This window comes from Myodes glareolus, chromosome 2 (assembly GCF_982192425.1).
Source record: "Myodes glareolus chromosome 2, mMyoGla1.1, whole genome shotgun sequence".
NCBI lineage: Eukaryota > Metazoa > Chordata > Mammalia > Rodentia > Cricetidae > Myodes > Myodes glareolus.
The window spans coordinates 47,589,681-47,605,336 of record NC_142027.1 but is presented as its reverse complement, the minus strand read 5'-3'; the positions used below and the strand labels follow the sequence as shown (position 1 = coordinate 47,605,336).

At 40.1% G+C, this 15,656-nt stretch overlaps 2 protein-coding genes across 3 annotated transcripts in view; both read right to left on the bottom strand.

Annotated features, from left to right (window-relative positions):
- Positions 1-15,656, bottom strand: part of Lsamp (limbic system associated membrane protein) — a 2,072,304-nt gene that overhangs the window by 1,508,124 nt on the left and 548,524 nt on the right. The window lies entirely within an intron of this gene.
- LOC148122959 (uncharacterized protein C14orf119 homolog) lies at positions 6,817-7,766 on the bottom strand. The gene has a single exon (XM_087897224.1). The coding sequence runs from the start codon at positions 7,746-7,748 to the stop codon at positions 7,347-7,349; it is 402 nt and encodes a 133-aa protein (XP_087753350.1). The 5' UTR covers positions 7,749-7,766; the 3' UTR covers positions 6,817-7,346.

The following is a 15,656-nucleotide window of genomic DNA, read 5'->3' as shown; positions in this document are numbered from 1 at the left end:
GTGAAGAAAATATACACTGAAATTTTATGTATTTATTTATTTTGCTTTTTTATGCAAGAGATCATTCCCTGTATTAAATTAAAAATTTGTTATTGAATTTTGCTGAAAATCCCATTTTCCTTTCCTCTACGTTGACAGCCACCTTCTCCAATGTTCTTGTTTCTCTTCACCTTTGACAATTAAACTAGTTTCAATTGCTCTATGTTCAGGGATTCCTTCCAGAGCTCCCATTTCTGGACAGACATTATCAGTGAAATCCTCTAAAGGATTAACACGAAGGGTAGAGCTAAACCCTAACCTGAGGTGTGAAGCTAGGGCTGATATATTAGGACGGTTAGAAGAGTTCTCCATTAAGCACAGGTAGGCGGTTCCCAATAGAAGAGGAACGAGCATGTTCGGTTCTTAGGAACTGCTTGGGAATTCGAAAGGTGAACATGTTTACACTATGGATGCTAAACAGTGGATGGGCTGGATACAGAATCACACTTCTCACTGTTTAGATATGTGCTCATCGGTGGATGTCTAAAGGTAGTGAAAACATTTGGAAACACGTGCTACACTCTGAATCTCTCCCTGGGAATTAGGTCATGTCAGGTTCGTCTCTCTAGCTGTAATTTCTTCAGCACATAGCATGTAAATATTCTGTAGCATGCTAACACGGTGGGTGAGAACACACTTCTTAGTAGGAAGCAGCTCAAACTGTGGAGGAAGTACAGTTCTGGTGAAAGTGAGATCAAGAAGGCAGTTGGGCAGAGGAGACTGACTGGTCAGAATAAAGATATCTAGAAAATTTAAATTTATCGGTTAGGAATAATTCAGGCACTGATTGAGAAACCAAGTTTTTACCTGAAAATTTATTTTTATACTCGAAAGGAGCATATTGAACAATGATTAAGGTGTGTCCTGCAATTTTGAGATCACACACACTCCACAGTAGTTTGTTTGTAGAAAGAATTACTTTCATGAGACGCTTTAAGCCTAAGGGTTTTTTACTCTTGGAATGGTCACAGCTGTTTGATGCTATGATTCCCATGTTGCAAGGATACAAGTACAAAAGAAAGTAAGTGTGTCACCAAAAAGGCGTGAACATAGTGCACCTGTACTAACGGAGAGCATGTGAACACAAAATAGTGCGCTTTCCCCATTCTCAAGAGCGGCATAGCTTCTTGCTGTTCTTCAGTTGGGCTTACTTGTCATTAGAGAGGATTCTTTCCAACACAGAGATCTTAAAAACGAAGCTTTCTGCTTCAGGAGCTGCTTGAAAATCCAAGTCTATAAGCAAGAAAGGCTGTAACAATAGGTGATGCCCTTAACCAACCATTACTCACTCATCATTCTTATTCGACATTCTTCTGAGAGATCAACATGGAAGCATCCCATTACCTCTGCAGAAACAACTAGATCCAAGAAAAGAGCAGAAAAGAACAGGGTCCCAGGGAGGATGGCCTATTTCCAGTTCCTTTTCACATAAGGGTTTTAGGTAGCATTTCTACGCCTTATTTAATTGTCATTTCTACCAACCAACACCCACTTTTATGTTACAGTTACATGCAATCGCCTCTTTCTCCCAGAATTCTCTGTGTAAAGCAATGACATATCAAATACATCTACCTGCCCTGTGAAGAATTTCTCTGAATAGTATTTATTCAATTCAATTGAAAAAGAAAGTTGACATTTTATTTGTGTGTCTCTGTGTGTCAGAGAGACACACACAAAGATATGTGTAGTGTCTGTACAGGTGTATAGGCACATGTACGTGAACCTGTATATGCACATTTGGAGGCTGGCATCTTCTATTGCTCCACACTCTTTGTTTCTTAGACGGAGTTTTTCAGCAAAGCAGAAGCTCACTGGTTGTTTGGGCTGGCCATCCAGCAAGTCCCTGGCATCCAACTGTCTCTTTCTCATAGTTCTAGGCTTAAAGGCACGAGGAACTCAGCTTCTTCTATGGGTGCTGAGGACTCAAACCTATTGACTCATGCTTGTCCAATGAGAACATCAACTATTGAGCATTTCACTCTCCTCTGACTAGCCTTCTTTTTGTTTTGAATGTGGTCTCCTAATAATCACATTTATATCATACTGAGTATTCTCAATTATTTCTTCTCACTCTACTTATTCCTTCCAAAGAAAGAATTTTTCTGATATTTTCTTTAAAAGCTACATGGGTTGTCACCAAAATGTATTTTAAAACTGTGGGAGAAATATCCCCGGTGTGCTTAATTAAGCCTCTTTTCATGTTAGTTCCACATTACCTAATTTCAACCCATCTCACCCTATCTAGTCCAGCAAAATCAGAGACATTTTCCCTCGGTATTTTCTAGCGTATAAAATTACATTATAGTCTTTCAAACTAATATATTGTTATGAACGCAAACATGAACAAACTCAGCAAAATTAAACCTCTTCAATAATGGAGTGGGCGCTGTGTTGTCTGTGTCCCACCTTCACTCTGCTGCTGTAAGCAAAATTCAGGCAACATTGCTTGCAGCTAAATCAATATTAACTATTTTAATAAAAGCAAAATGAACACACGTGCCTGGATCCTTCTCTCTCCATCATTCTAGGTCTTAACCTCCTCTCTTACTTCAGCTTCCATCCTGAGTGACTGTCACAGACACCGAGCAGTGGCCCCCACGATAACCACTGGAAAGTCACAATGTATGGGGGAGCGGAATTGAGGAAACTTCACCCATAGATCCATAAGGCTTGTCAAGGTCTGGAAACAGTGCGAGTCAGATGATTATATTTGCATTGCATAGTTGGCGGGGCCTGTCACAACATTGCTGGAAGCAGCAGCTGCACTCTGCTGAGAGCTAATTCCACCTGATCTACTTAATATTATAATGAATTTAATCTCCTCCACATTTACGAGAAGCCAAAGAGCATGGTTTATGGCTAACTCAAATTTGCAGCCGGAAGACAAGAGACCCCTCTGGTGGTAGGAATTCATTTCGAGCAGGTGCTGACAGCTCTGCCCAGTCCTTCAGCTTAGGGTTTCTCCTTCTTCCAGGCAGCAGGCTTCGGTATGGGCCGAGAATTTTACTAAAGAATTGTGGAAACGTAGTGCTGAACTTGGAAGTTGTGATAGACTGAAGTGCTCCCCATCCATCCATCCATTCACCTCAATTCTTCCCTTTTGAAAGCTAGCAATCCTATCTATGGCCATACCAACCTGAACATACCCCATATAGCCTGAAACGTTAATCATCAGGACTACAGAATGTGACTTTATTTAAAGACAGGTGCATTAAAGAGCTCTGTATGTTAAACGGAGGCTGCGAGTCTTAATTCAGTCTGTCTGTAATGCATATAAGATAATAAGCAGGACATACTCCTACACTGTAAAGTTTATGAGGACACAAAGTGAAGTTGGTCATGGAAGACCCAGCCAGGCTTCAAGAGAAACACAACTTGCCCATACTTTAATTGTCAACTTATGATTGCCAGAACCTAAAGAAAGATATTTCCATTGATAATGCCACCAGTCTGTGGTATTTTATTATCGAAGCCTTAAAAAATTAATGCAAGTGCTACATAGTGTAAGAACATGCAAGTTTGTCCTCTAGAGAACAGACTGTACTCGGGAAAGGAGCGTGTCTCCAACAAAGGGCAACTGATTGCATTCAAAGCTTGTCATTTGTTAAGAAATTTTCCTATCGGGACAGGATGTTCCCCCTTGACCATGCCACCCCTCCATTCCAGATCTGTGCCTTTGTTCAAAACCAAGTCAATTGTCTTTCAGTGGAGTTCTCTATTAGGCGAAGGAAGCTATTGTATTCTGTGCTAATTTTTCAATCATTCCTTCAGCTAAGCTTGCATGACACTTCCAGAGCCCCTCCTCCACCATTGTTCTTCCTTATCGTATGCTGTGCTTGCTCTGCTTTTAATCCATTCTACTGCATCTTTGTGTCTTAGAAATGAGATCTGGTTACTGTTAGATGTTAACAGATGAAGACCCTCAGGGCTATTATTACCTTTTGCATTTTCAGTGCTAAATTTTAGTGCCATATTTTAGAACCTTTCCCTTAGAAGGGATGAGACAAACCTATCTTAAAGACTGATGAAGAATGGTCATGTAATAGGTTTCTAAAAGGAAGAATGACTGAAAGCTACCCGTTTTCATTTCAAGTATATTCAGAAAACATATTTTTTAAAAATTTTTCATTTAAAGTTTTTCTTCATTTTACATACTAACCACAGTTCTACCTCCCTTCCAGTTTTTAAATGTTATCAAGGATGATAATGATAGCATTATTAATGTTATCAAGAGGTTTTTTGGAATGCTTTATTTCTGTGGTACATACATTAATATACATCTAGGTCTGATTAGCTGACTCATATGTGTTTGTATGATCTTAAAACTATAAACACAGCAAATAAATCCCCTCTTAAATATTCTCAAATCAAAAAAAGAAAAGAAAAGAAAACCCAGAAACCTGTATAAAATATTGGTTTTCTAGGAGTAAGCTTCCATAGCACACTAAACATGAAGGTTACTGTAAATATCCATTAGATTTAAATATGCCAGTCAATTGAGTCTGCAATTTGCAGTTCAGGAAAAACATGCCCAGAAATGATGAAGCCCTGAGGCACTATTGCATGAACAGAGTTACAAAAATAGAGGAAAGCAGTATGTTTTTTGGGGGGTTCTATTTGCTGAAATCTCTATTATAAGGCAGTATCTAACTTCAAAGATCCACACTTGCTCAACAGTTACTAAAAACAGGGAATGACCACAATCATTGCCTCTTTAAACACTGAGTGTTAATGCCAACTGAAATGCAAGCAGGGCTCAGGCACAATGTGATCCCCCTTTCTTGCCTCAAATAGCTTCCTAATATTGTAAACATTAAAAATACTAAAGGTTGGGCTGGAGAGATACCTCAATGGCTAATGTGCCTGAGGACAGAAGTTTGGAACCCCAGACCACATGTAAAATTAGATCAGTGTGGTGGCCTACCTGCATTCCTAGCCTTTGAAGGTTAAAATGGGGCTCAGAGCAAAATGACTGCTAAGCCTACTCATATCAGGCAGCTCAAAAGTCATATCTCAATGAATAAGATAGAAAACAAGCCAGGGTGAATCTAGACGTTGATCTGAACCTACACACACACACACACACACACACACACACACACACACACACGTATGTCAGAAATTCCCCTACCTCTAACATGTACCATCAGTACATGTGACACACACACACACAAATTGAAAAAGAAAAGCATACTAGAAGTTGAAACTTAGCTATGTCTAGTGGTGGCAGAAAAATTTGAGGGTTAATAGGCAGGAAAAGCACCATGCATCAATCATTGTAACTGCTAGGAAGGGCTAACTCCTGTCTTATTCTCCCATAGTTCTTGCTTTCCCCAGTCTAGCAAGAGGCTCTAAGGAGAATTAGACTCGGTATATTTGAGTACTTCCTTAGAATTGTAATAACAACATGTAATACCTTTAAAATTATATCCTAAAACAAAAGGTTTATTTTTGTTGTTGTTCGGATGACCTCCTCTTAACTTTGAATTATTTTGCATTTACCATTTTATCTGCCAGAAGGTATTGTCAAAACAAACAAACAAAAAGTCAGAGCACTTAATGGAAAAGAAAAGAAAAGTTGATGAACTAATGAGGGAGAGATAATTATTCCATACATAGGGATAAGGTGGAATAGTTTCCGAGGGGGAATGTAGGTGCCTCAAAATGTTTTTGCTAGAAACTCAAAGCAGCATGCTTCAAAGACTAAATTGGGGGCATGCTGGGGGCATGGTTGGTTAGCGTGTTGTGATGTGTAATCTCAACATTACAAGGTAATGCCTGGTTAGTGCATTAAGGATGATCTTGGGGTTTTCTATACATTGCTTTCTTTAGTAAAGGAACAGCAGGTCAAAGAAGGTAAATGGGCCAGGCTTCCAAAAGACAGGTGGCTTTTCTGCCATATGGCATTTGATAGTAACTGAAGGCCATCATGGAGGTCTTCTGGAAGGAGGTATGTATGCCTGAAACCTGTCAAACACGACGCTGGCACATGTACAACTAAATCAGAATGATTTAAACTTCATTAACCACTACCTGTGTTGACGAAGTTAGAGAGAGTCATTTACAAAATTGGAAGAGTGACTTGATTTTTGTCTTGGTGGGGTGTTTGTGTGGCGAAGAGGTCTTTTTATGAGATACTTACATACTGTGAGGTTTGGCTTCTGTTCATCTGGAGACTGTGAGCCTGAAGTTAAGAACACCTCATGTTATAGTGTTCGGAGTGGAAAAGCAAACCAACTGTCAATTGTCAGATTTTTTTTATATAAATAAAAAAAGAATAGCTTAGGATTTATGGGACAAATAAATATTGTGCCTGAACAGCTGGCAAGCTTGAATGAGGGTCCAGAACTGCTGGTATGTTATCTGCAACCTCCCACACACACACTGGGAGCTGTAGCTCAATAAACGGATGATTACTGAGGTTATGAAAAAAGTAGAAATAAATACACAGAAGATTAAAGAACACCTGATATGAAAGATAACTTGGTTTTTCACAGACTTGTCAATTTCACAGGAGGCTGTTAAGAGTGTTACTTAAGACGATGGACTCCAAAGACAGATGCCCTGGCCACATACAATCTCATATATGTCAATTATGATCTGTAGGTCGGAAACACATCATCAACAATCGCTGAACTTCGGTTTTTTCATCTGCACAGAAGGAGTGCAATGTCGACTTCTTTCAGTAATAGGTAGAGAGAAGACCCCCAATATCCTACTTCTACAGCACTAACCACAGTTCTTAACCACTGATGTGAGGTTAGCAAGTCTTGAATATTTTTTTTTTGATTTTCCTTAATTTATTAAATCATCACTGGAAAATCCAACAGTTGGGACATCACATTTTATGCTAGAATTGGGTGAATGTGGTAAAACCAGCTATCTGGGCCAACAGTAGGCCTGAGTTATAAGATACAGGTTCTTTTAATTATTGTAACAAAGGTCATTAAATTCTTGAATTTAGACATCTCCTGCTAAAGCAGGTACGTGCCATAACCAGATTTGTCTAATGGATGACATTTACAGCATCCAGGTGGCATCGCTAAGCTAAAAACAGTGCTGGCACTCATCATGAAGTTCACACAATTTTCTTCCTCTAGTGGCAGGGTCTGTCTTTGTAGCACTGGCTGTCCTGGAACTTGATATGTAAGCTAGGCCGCCTCTGCCTCCTGGTACTGGGAAAAAGGGCACACCACCACCCCAGCGGTTCAGGCAAATCTCTAAGTGACATACTTGCACTCGATTGTCCTGATAGTCGTGGTCTTTGGCTTGATCTGACACAGTTATCTTCTTGATCTGATTGATTATCAGTCTTTACCGGCAGTGGCAGCTACTGCTTGGTAAAACTTTGCCACAAAATCTGGCTCACTGACCTCCAGCTGTCTGACAAATTCATTGCGCTCCTGTTCAGCCCAACTTCGAAACCACTGATCCCAAAGCCGTAGCTGACACTCAAAGATACACGGTGGTCGGTTTGCCCCAGACACACTAAGCTGCTCCAAACCATCCAGCAGCAGCTGCAGCTTTCCAGGCACTGCCTTAGCTACCAGGTCTTGTAGAAAACGTTCCCGCTGCGGACCTGACCAACTGGCAAACCAGTGAAGAATACACTTCATCTCCTGGGAAGTGATGTAAGACACTGGAGGAGGGGACGAGTCGGCAATGTCATCTAGCACCGAAGGTAATACAGAATGGAAGGATGGTGGCATTGACAAAGAAGAAGATTCCAGTGGCGTCCTGTTAGTTACCTCCCCTTTCCTCTCAAAGGGCGCCCAGAGATCATATTAATATAAACGATAATATCAATAGTTTTGCACATTCTGAATCATGATGCTACTGGCTTTATTTTTCAGTCCAAGATCACTGTTTTACTTAAGCTAGAATAGCAGTAGCTTCTTAATGTACAGGCTTTGATCACTGGTTATAGAAAGCATAATTATTTGAGAGACTTCAATACTGTAAATGAAATATTTCTTTGGAAATGCATAGTTGTGATTATGGAATAATTCTGTGGTTGTCTTATTAGCAGATCTTAATACGATTTTAAGATTGTGCACACAAAATCTGTTTTGTTTATTTGTTCATTCCTAAACTCCCAGTGTGTGGAATCCTGCTGAAGAGATGCTTCAGCTCCTGTGTGTGTGAGAACTGCAATCTGACTCACCCTGCGCCAAGGAGAAGACGTTAGGAAATGCACCTTAAGGCATGAACAATGGCCTGAAAAAAAGATATGCATAGACTCTTGTGCATATTGGTTAATTTAACAAAGCATATTAAGGAAACCACATTTATTGAGTGAGTTTTAATTAGTGGCTTACGACGCCCATTTACTCTCTGCCCAGAACTGTATTAGTTACTGCCAGTGTCTACCACATACATAAACTGACAAAGCAACATTTTAAATAATAAGTATTAGAGCAACTATTTGTGTGTGTGTATGTGTGTGTGTGCGCGCGCGCGTGCATGCACGCGTATGTGCAATGTGCATATGTGTGTAGTTTTTAGGTTTCCTTTACCTAGTTCATTTCCTTAGGGTCAGGACATACCTGACTATATTACTTCAGTGAAACACATTATGATACACTTTATAAATATGTGCTGTACACTCTACTCTTACAGGTAAAAAAATGAAATCATTTTATGTTTTTTTTTTTAATTCTAGGCTCCACATTCTCAGACGAGATAAACCACATGTGAGCTTCTCTCTACCCAATGTCTCTTGGCGTTTAGATCTTCATTGCCTTAAGCCTTCTGTGACTTGTACCTAGGCAGATGTTGTTACGCAGGTTTACATGAAAATCTCATCTACATTGTCTTTAATGAGAACCGCTATTTCCTTCATGTTTCTACTAAGTAAAGATGTACAAAATTATGTAGCAAGCACAACTCTTCAGAAGTAAAAATACACTTTAGATTAAATAAGGCCCAAGAATTAAGTTTACTGTTTAATATTGATTTTGACAATTTGCTGGGCCTCCTCAGCAGTATTTACTTTTCCAAAAGCAAGCTGATGTCGCTGCTCATCAGCTCTGTTCCAGCATCTGCCGTGGAGGATGAGTGTTTTGAAGAACAGAAGATTTTTTTTTAAATTTTGACTTTTTGTTCTGCTTTGTTTTTTAATAGAGAAATTATTATAAAAGAGAAATTATTATTTTTCTATGCTAAAAGAATGCCTTCTTTTTGGATCTGCATAGGTCAACATACCTGGGCTCATGATGTAAGCCTTGCCTTCCCTTCTAATTGTGAGAAAATGTGGAAATCGGTGGTTCATAATTTTTACTGATAGGGGATTCTTTTTAGGGGATTTTGTTCAACCTGGGTCAGACAGTAAAATCTTCATTGTTAAGCCACATTAAATCAAAATTTAAATGTGTTTTCTTAAGATAGTCACATAGCCAAAATTTTTATAGTACAAATAATAAAATGAAGCAAAACACCATTCCTGAAAGGTTCTCAACCTTCCTAACACTGTGCCCCTTTAATGCAGTTCCTCATGTTGTGCTGACCCCCAACCATACAATTATTTTGGTGCTACATCACTACTGTAACTTTGCTACTGTTACGTAGCAAAATTGCAATGTAAGTATCTGATGAGCATAATATCTGATAAGCAACTCCTGAAGATGTCATGACCCACAGGTTGAAAACCACTCCTGAAAAAGAAATTTGACTCTTATCATTAATATTTGAAAGTTCCATCAATTTCTCATTTTAGGAATTAATGATTCCAACAAGATAAACTAGACGACTGAAAGATTAGTTTTTAATTCATCAGCATTCATAAAAAGTTAAATCAGAAAGCACACTGTGAGGTTAAAAATAGTTATGGTAATTATACCTTCCCATTTTGACAACTCTCTTTATCCTGAGTCCTATGCTAAGGAAGTTAGTTTTTAAACTCATCTGTGCTACCTCTTAAGTGCTGAACATATCCATTGTTGCGGATAAAGACGTGAAGATTAGCAAGAGAAGAAGGTTGACCAAGGCTGCAGAGTCTACACAGCCTATCACACTGACTCCAGGGCATGACCTCACCACTCAGGCTTACCATGCCAGTGGTGGGGGTCAGAGGTCAAGCCATGAATGCAGCAGTCTTTAGTGAAATGAGAGAAGTGTGCGAAACATAAAAAAGGATGTGTTTTTTTTTTTTTACTTTAAGTTAGAAGAAATATTTTAATGGTTTTTCAAGATATAATATTTTTCAAATATTTTTAATGATTTCTCTGTGGAGCCCTCATTGTTCTGGAACTCACGCTGTACACCCAGAGCTGGCCCCAAACTCAGAGCTCTGCCTGCCTCTGCCTCCCAAGTGCTGGGATGAATGGTGCTCACCAAAACAGCATATGTTTTTAGCCACGTGCTTTCTTTTCAAAATAATGAAGGTAGAATATGGTAATTTAGCCTTATCCTGTTTTTAAAAAATATATTTGTGATGGACTGGAGAGATGGTTCAGGGGTGAAAACACTCGCTGCTCTCCCAGAGGACCTGGGTTCAATTCCCAGTACCCACATGGCAGCTAGAATTTGTCTGTAACTCTAGTTCAGGAGATCTGGCACCATCACATCAATATGCATAAAATAAATTTAATATATATAATAAATTATTTATTACATATTTGGGGAAAACCAACAGCAGCAAACATTTAAAAATGTACTTTTAGCAACTAAAAAAAGATAACCTTTAAGTTGTGTCTCTATACCGGGTAAATCTGAGTAGATTTCCAAAGAATCTGTTATTTGGTGCTCAGGAAGAATATTGGAGAAAAAGGAGACGTCACATTCTGAGTAAAGGCATGGCTATAGGAATGCTGAGGCAAAGAAAGATACTATAAACATTACACCTCCAAATACTTTAGACAGTTTACAGAAATAGCTGATTCTGGATAAGGCAGCGTGATTATGTTTGGAATATGGTCAGCTGACTAACTTGCTTATGAATATGTTCAGTTTGTAGTAAAGGATTCCAGTAGTACAGTGGTTTGAGGTGGGTACAACTCCACCCTCCCGTTTGAACTTGTATTTTTTTTTTCTAGCCAGGGTTTCTCTGCAGCTTTAGAGTATGCCCTGGGATAGCTCTTGCAGACCAGCCTGGCCTTGAACTCACAGGGATCAATATGTCTCTGCCTCTGGGTGCTGGGATTAAAGGCGTGCACCACCACTGCGTGGCTGAGCTTGTATTTAAAACCCTGCTCTTTCTCTTCATTCTCTGACTCAGGGTTGACACAAAGCTATTGTACGTCCTTTCTTGTCTCCCTTTTTAAAAGAAGAATTGTCAAATTTTATTTTATGTGTAAAATCATATTCCCACAGTTTATGTATTATATGTGTGTTTCGTGCCTGGGGAGATCAGAGGCAATGCCAGGTTCCCCCAAACTAGGGGGAAGGATGGTTGTGCTCTTGAAGCTGAACCCCATCTTCTGTAAAAGCAAGAAGTGCTCTTAACCTCTAACCCAGCTCATCAGGCCCTGCAAAACAGTAGCTCTTTAAAAGTAATTAAGAGTCACTTCAAGAAGTGTTTATAAGGCTGCAAAGAGCTGGATCTCAATGTTGCTGAGCATTTGAGGAATACCAAACACATCCTACACTAAACAGTGAAGGGGCTATACTTCTTTTACATTTTTATCTGAGTAAAGAATATGCCTGAAAGGCCTTTAAAGTTTTTCTTTTCGTTTTTATTTTTTTTTCTTTTCTGTAGCACAGAGCTATTGAGGCAGCAGAATGAGGGAAGTAAGCAGATAAGGGGCTCCAGTCTCACTGTGAGATATAGGAAATTTGCTACTTATTTTCTCTTTTCTCTAAGAAGAAGTTTTTATTGTAATTTTAAATAGTATGCTCCAAAAAGGCAAAGAGAACAATTTTTAAAGAGAGTTGTGCAAGACAGTTACTCTTGAAAATCTGTTTTCTTAGCATATGATTTTAATGAAGAGATACTCATAGTGACTTGTTGGTATTCCAGGCACTGTTTGTCAAACACTTGCCTACATTTTCCCAGACAACTTAAAAGAGTGAAAGTGGAGAAGTACACATACATACACACACACACACACACACACACATACACACATGCAAACAAACACAGATATGCACACATTCATGTACTCAAACAAATACATATGCAGACATGTACACAAATGCACATGCATGGAGTTGCACACATGTGCCCATACACATATGTAAACAATATACATGCACTCATGCACAAACACATGCAAATATAGATACACACACACCTACACACACATTCCCCACTCCCTCTCCATACACAGTCTTAGTCTTTCACCTTTTGTTATTAAGGCAAAATAAAGTTGACTCTCCGTGTACCGACGAAGAAACCCCTCAGATTGCTGGGCCACATACCGTGTGCTCTAGGCAGAAGAGAATTGCCATGCTTGACTGGCAAGCGGTTGCCGATTGGAATTATCAAAACATAGGAAACATTTTAAAGTTTGACTGAATGAGTATGAAGTCCCCAGAATTTACATTTTCATGTTTCTTAAACCAACAACAACCCCTTTGGTATACGTTTTAAGCTTCAGAGAAGAATGGTGTAAAGATACCGGCTTTCATCTCTCAATTCACCCAGGAGTCATTAGTCCATATGTCCATTAGAGAGGACTGTGCAGAGGTGTCACTGAAGAAATTAATATGGCTGATAATCATGCAAGTGATGCATGGGTTTTAAAAGCCAGTCCAGAAGCATCTCAGGATAATGGAAGAGAAGCTGAAGTATAGGAGTTTATTCCCCCTTCTTCTCTTGGAGGAACCTAATAGGTCAGCGCTTTTTGTTTTCTGTTTCCATTAACGTGCTCTTCCCCACACAGAGGCAGCTAACACTTCATGTCTTCATTCCTATCCTCATGTGATTTGTCATAACATCATTAATCACATTCCTTAGAGTACATTATCAAGTGTGTTTACCCCACTGAGCATAGCTTCATAAACACAAGGGAGGGATAGCTGCAGAGCAACTCCTGCCCCCGAGGCTCAGGGATTACAGCGGAAAAGAGAGCAGAAAGATGGTAGAAGCCAGAGGAACAGGATGTTGGCTGCGAAATTGTAGTTCTGAAAAATAGCCAAGTAGCTACATCCATGAAGTCTCCTCATCATGGAGGAGCAAGACCTGAACAAGCCAAAGAACTATAGGCAAACTAAGGAATGCTAAAAGCAGGAGAGACAGTCTTCCTTAGGAAAGAGGCCCCAAATTGGTTCTCAAATATCAAATGGCCAGGGCTGAAGTATTAATCTTACAAATAACATTTATGAACTGAGGAGGTTGTATAAATAAATTTAGAAACACACACTCATCCCTATCTATCTGTATGTGTATCTATCATCTATCTATCTGTCGATCTATCTGTCTGTCTGTCTATCTGTCTATCTATCTATCTATCTATCTATTTATCTATCTATCTATCTATCTATCTATCTATCTAAAGAGAGAAAAATTGAACAAGAGTTAAATGAATAGAGACCATGACTATGAAAGAGACCAAACTACATGTTATATGGGAAGCACTGAAGGGAGGAAAGGAAAGGGGGAAATGATGTGACTATATTTTAATTTCAAAAAATAAAAAAGAAGAGCCACTTGGGATGGGTAGTCACATGCTCTCTTCCTGAAGAAGAGATTAGACCTGCAATGAGGGTCTCATCTTGGCCTAAGGACCTAAGGCAGATTATCTAGTCAGCCAGTGGAGTTAGCTGAGACTGAAGTGTCTATCCTATTCAACAGATGCAGAGAAAGGAGACAGCCTTGTAGTCGGAGACTTTGAGACAGCAGCCAAGTATGTGTGCCGCACCCTGGAGACACAGCCACCAAGCAGCCCCTTTGCCTGCATGCACCTCACCTATATCAGCCTTCTGCTCCAAGAGTTTGGTTTTCCCAAGGAGAGGGAGTTGAAGCTGGCTCGGAAAATTGACAACGTTGAAACCAGCTGGGCTCTGGGGGCTATTTTTCATTACATTGACTCCCTGAAGAGAGAAAAGATTCCTGCCTTGTAGCAGCCAAGCCCTAGTCCCCACCCTAGCCGGAATTCCAAGGCTCCCAACTCCTCTGTACTGGAAGTGACGCCATCACTGAGGAGCCTGCACCTGGGTAGGACCCTCCTGTGCCTGAGGTGTCACCTCCTGAAGATTTGTCTGGGACCTGGCCCATCTGCTAGCCCTGCCACACCACACTAGCTGGGGCAGGGCCAGGATAGGAATGCTGCCTGACCTGAGGCCAGCTCCCGCCTTGCCTCCAAGTGGGCAGGGAGCCAGGTGGGGCCCAGGACACAGACTGAAATAGAGATGCAGCCCTGTTCTCGTTCTTATTCCGTCCGTCTGCAGGCTTGTGGCTGCTTTTATGTGTATCTGTAACACGGGTCTTGTTTTGTCTCCCGGCCCCTGTTCCCCCATGAGCTAAGCCTCTCTCTGTCCTCCCTGAGTTGTGGGAGATGGAGTAGACTGGCCCAGACACAATGCAATCTCCAGGGGACTGCATCTGGAGTGCCTCCATCCCTTCCTCAGGATAGACGTGACATTACCTGGAGGTCCGCTATTCCATCTTTGGATGGTATAGGATTAACTGATGTGGGGACACTGAGTAGGAAGAAGGGGGACAGTGCCTTTTCATAGACCCAGTGTTCCAGCTTTGCAGAACATGGGGTTAGGAGCGGAACTATGAGAATGTTCTGGGTCGTGTGCTCAAGCACTACCCTGTGAGCTGTGAGTGCTTTGTGTTAAAACTGAGCCCCCTTTCCAGACACAACTATGTCCCAGTGAATGTGTTAATGCTATGAGCCACTTGCAGACCAGTGGGGCCGATCAGAAAGCTCAGCCCTGGAACCATACTGCCCCTTCCCCCACCCTTCTTATTGGGCTGCAGCTGGCTCCCTGTGGTTCCGTCAGTGAATGTACAGTCTATAGAATAAGCTGAGCCACCGCTGTTCTACTCTGAATAAAGGTTTACAAGGGTTTCTAAAAAAAATAAAAAAAATAAAAAAATAAAAAAGAAGGAACTAAAAAATAAAACAATGGCATTGACTAATAAAACAAAGTTATGCATTGGGTCAATATATCCTGTAATTATTAAACAACCAGTTTAACTAAAATGTCATAGATTTCATGATGCAATTACTAGTGGCAATGGGATCCCTACTCAAATTAAATACAAGGTTTCTATAGGCCTTAGTCCCCAATCAGTTTCTTAAAGACTGCTTACAATGTGGAATAACCATGGCCTTATGGACTTTTCCATTCATTCATCTCTTCAAGCTGAACCAGAGATGAATTATTTCTAAAAATAGCCAATAATCATGCATGCATATGGAACAAAAATGGAGTATTCTGTTTTAACTCCAAGGCTTTCAGCAAAGCCAGATTGCATTTTTCCCTTGATCTGTATGAAATTTGAGCTATTCATTTATCTCTTTGAGAAACACACCAGATCTAGAAACTTTGATTAAGAAAGTCAAAAGGAAATTTTTCCTTTTGATTAAATGAAACATTGATTTGGAAGATTATGGTGCCTAGATCTTCTACAGTGGTGCATTCTTGACTTTGAATGTTTCTTCAGATCCTTCCCAGATTATTTATGTTAATTTTGCTCTATTTCTTCTGATAGTCTCCCTCTCTGT

Bases quoted from the DNA above. Each gene is read 5' to 3' on its own strand.
- LOC148122959 (XM_087897224.1), bottom strand. From the start codon at position 7,748: ATGCCACCATCCTTCCATTCTGTATTACCTTCGGTGCTAGATGACATT.